The 1,464-nt window shown below is 46.5% G+C and overlaps 1 protein-coding gene across 1 annotated transcript in view; it reads right to left on the minus strand.

The window, feature by feature from the left end:
* Positions 1-334: 334 nt before the first annotated feature.
* Positions 335-1,464, minus strand: part of LOC130586729 (zinc metalloproteinase-disintegrin-like crotastatin) — a gene marked incomplete at both ends in the record, with an annotated part of 22,250 nt that continues 21,120 nt past the window's right edge. Inside the window, 2 exons of the mRNA XM_057387618.1 lie at positions 335-434; positions 1,202-1,292. Of these exons, the coding sequence (XP_057243601.1) occupies positions 335-434; positions 1,202-1,292 (191 nt within the window). The remainder of the gene's footprint in view (positions 435-1,201; positions 1,293-1,464) is intronic.

Here is a 1,464-nt window from a genome sequence, read left to right on the forward strand (position 1 = left end):
ATTTGGGGAATTTCATGCTGGGATTTACAGCACCAACCCATCAATATTTTGGGATTTTCCTGCTGGCATCCCCAGCTCCATCCCATCAGGATTTGGGGAATTTTGTGCTGGCATTCCCAGCTCCGTCCCCTTAAGATTTTGGGATTTTCATGTTGGGGTTTCCAGCACCGTCCCATTGGGATTTTGGGAATTTCATGCTGGGATTTCCAGCACTGCCACCTCAATATTTTGGGAATTTCCTGCTGGCATTCCCAGCTCCATCCCCTCAGGATTTTGGGCATTTCATGCGAGTGCAGCCCAATCTGGCCGGCGGTTGGAGCCGTCCCTGGCTCACCTGCTGCCCCAGTGGCACCGGCACGGGGCACTCCCTGCAGCTCTGCTCGGGATCCACAAACACCTGGTTGGTTGCACCGGGTCCCGTCCGGCTCTGGTGGCTGTGAAATGTGAAATCAGATTGCAGACATCAGAAATGGGATCGTGGAAATCAGAAATCAGATCGTGGAAATCAGATTGTGGAAATCAGATCACAGAAATTGAATTGTGGAAATCAAACTATGGAAATCAGATCACAGAAATCAAAAATCAGATCACAGAAATCAAAAATCAGATCACAGAAATCAGAAATCAGATCCTGGAAATCATATGGAAATCAGATTGTGAAAATCAGATTGCAGAAATCCGACCATGGGAATTAGATCATGGAAATCAGAAATCAGGTCATAGAAATCAGAAATCAAATCACAGAAATCAGAAATCAGACAATGGAAATCAGATCACAGAAATTGAATTGTGGAAATCAGATCGTGGAAATCAGATTGTGGAAATCAGATCATGGGAATTACATCATGGAAATCAGAAATCAAATCACAGAAATCAGAAATCAAATCACAGAAATCAGATCGATCAGTAAGTTTTAATTGACTGAAGTAAAACCCTGCCAGCTGAAGCCCTCTTTTACTCGTTTTCCAACCATGTCCTTGATTTCTTTTTGCCCCCAATTTATTTGGGTTTATTAAGGATTTCTCAGAGCTCCATTTCAGCTCATCCATCCCCACCACGGCATCTCTGACCCACCTCCACRAACCTCATGGACCAAACCCCTTCCTTTCCAGGCTCTAACTTCCATGAAAACCCCTTCCTCAAACCTCTCTGGGTATTTCCTGGCCTGGTTTGGGGTTTCCAGGAAAATCCCGGGATTTACCTCTTTCGGGATCCTCGGAGGCGGGTGAGCAGCACRGCGGCGGCGGCGGTGATGGCCAGCACTGCCAGAACCCCAGCGGCCACAGCGATACCTGAGGGACAAAAACGGATCTTGGAGCATCAGGGAATCACTCAGGGCGGGGAGATCCCATAATATTCACCGTTAGAGAGAAGTTTCCTGACATTACCAAAGAAGGAATTTTTTTGAGTCTATTTTTTGTCACTTTRTGGTTTCAGCTCCTGCCACAAAGGGTGATGGGGAGG

This window comes from Malurus melanocephalus, unplaced genomic scaffold, assembly GCF_030028575.1.
Source record: "Malurus melanocephalus ecotype Western Australia unplaced genomic scaffold, MMel_1.1 scaffold_1277, whole genome shotgun sequence".
NCBI lineage: Eukaryota > Metazoa > Chordata > Aves > Passeriformes > Maluridae > Malurus > Malurus melanocephalus.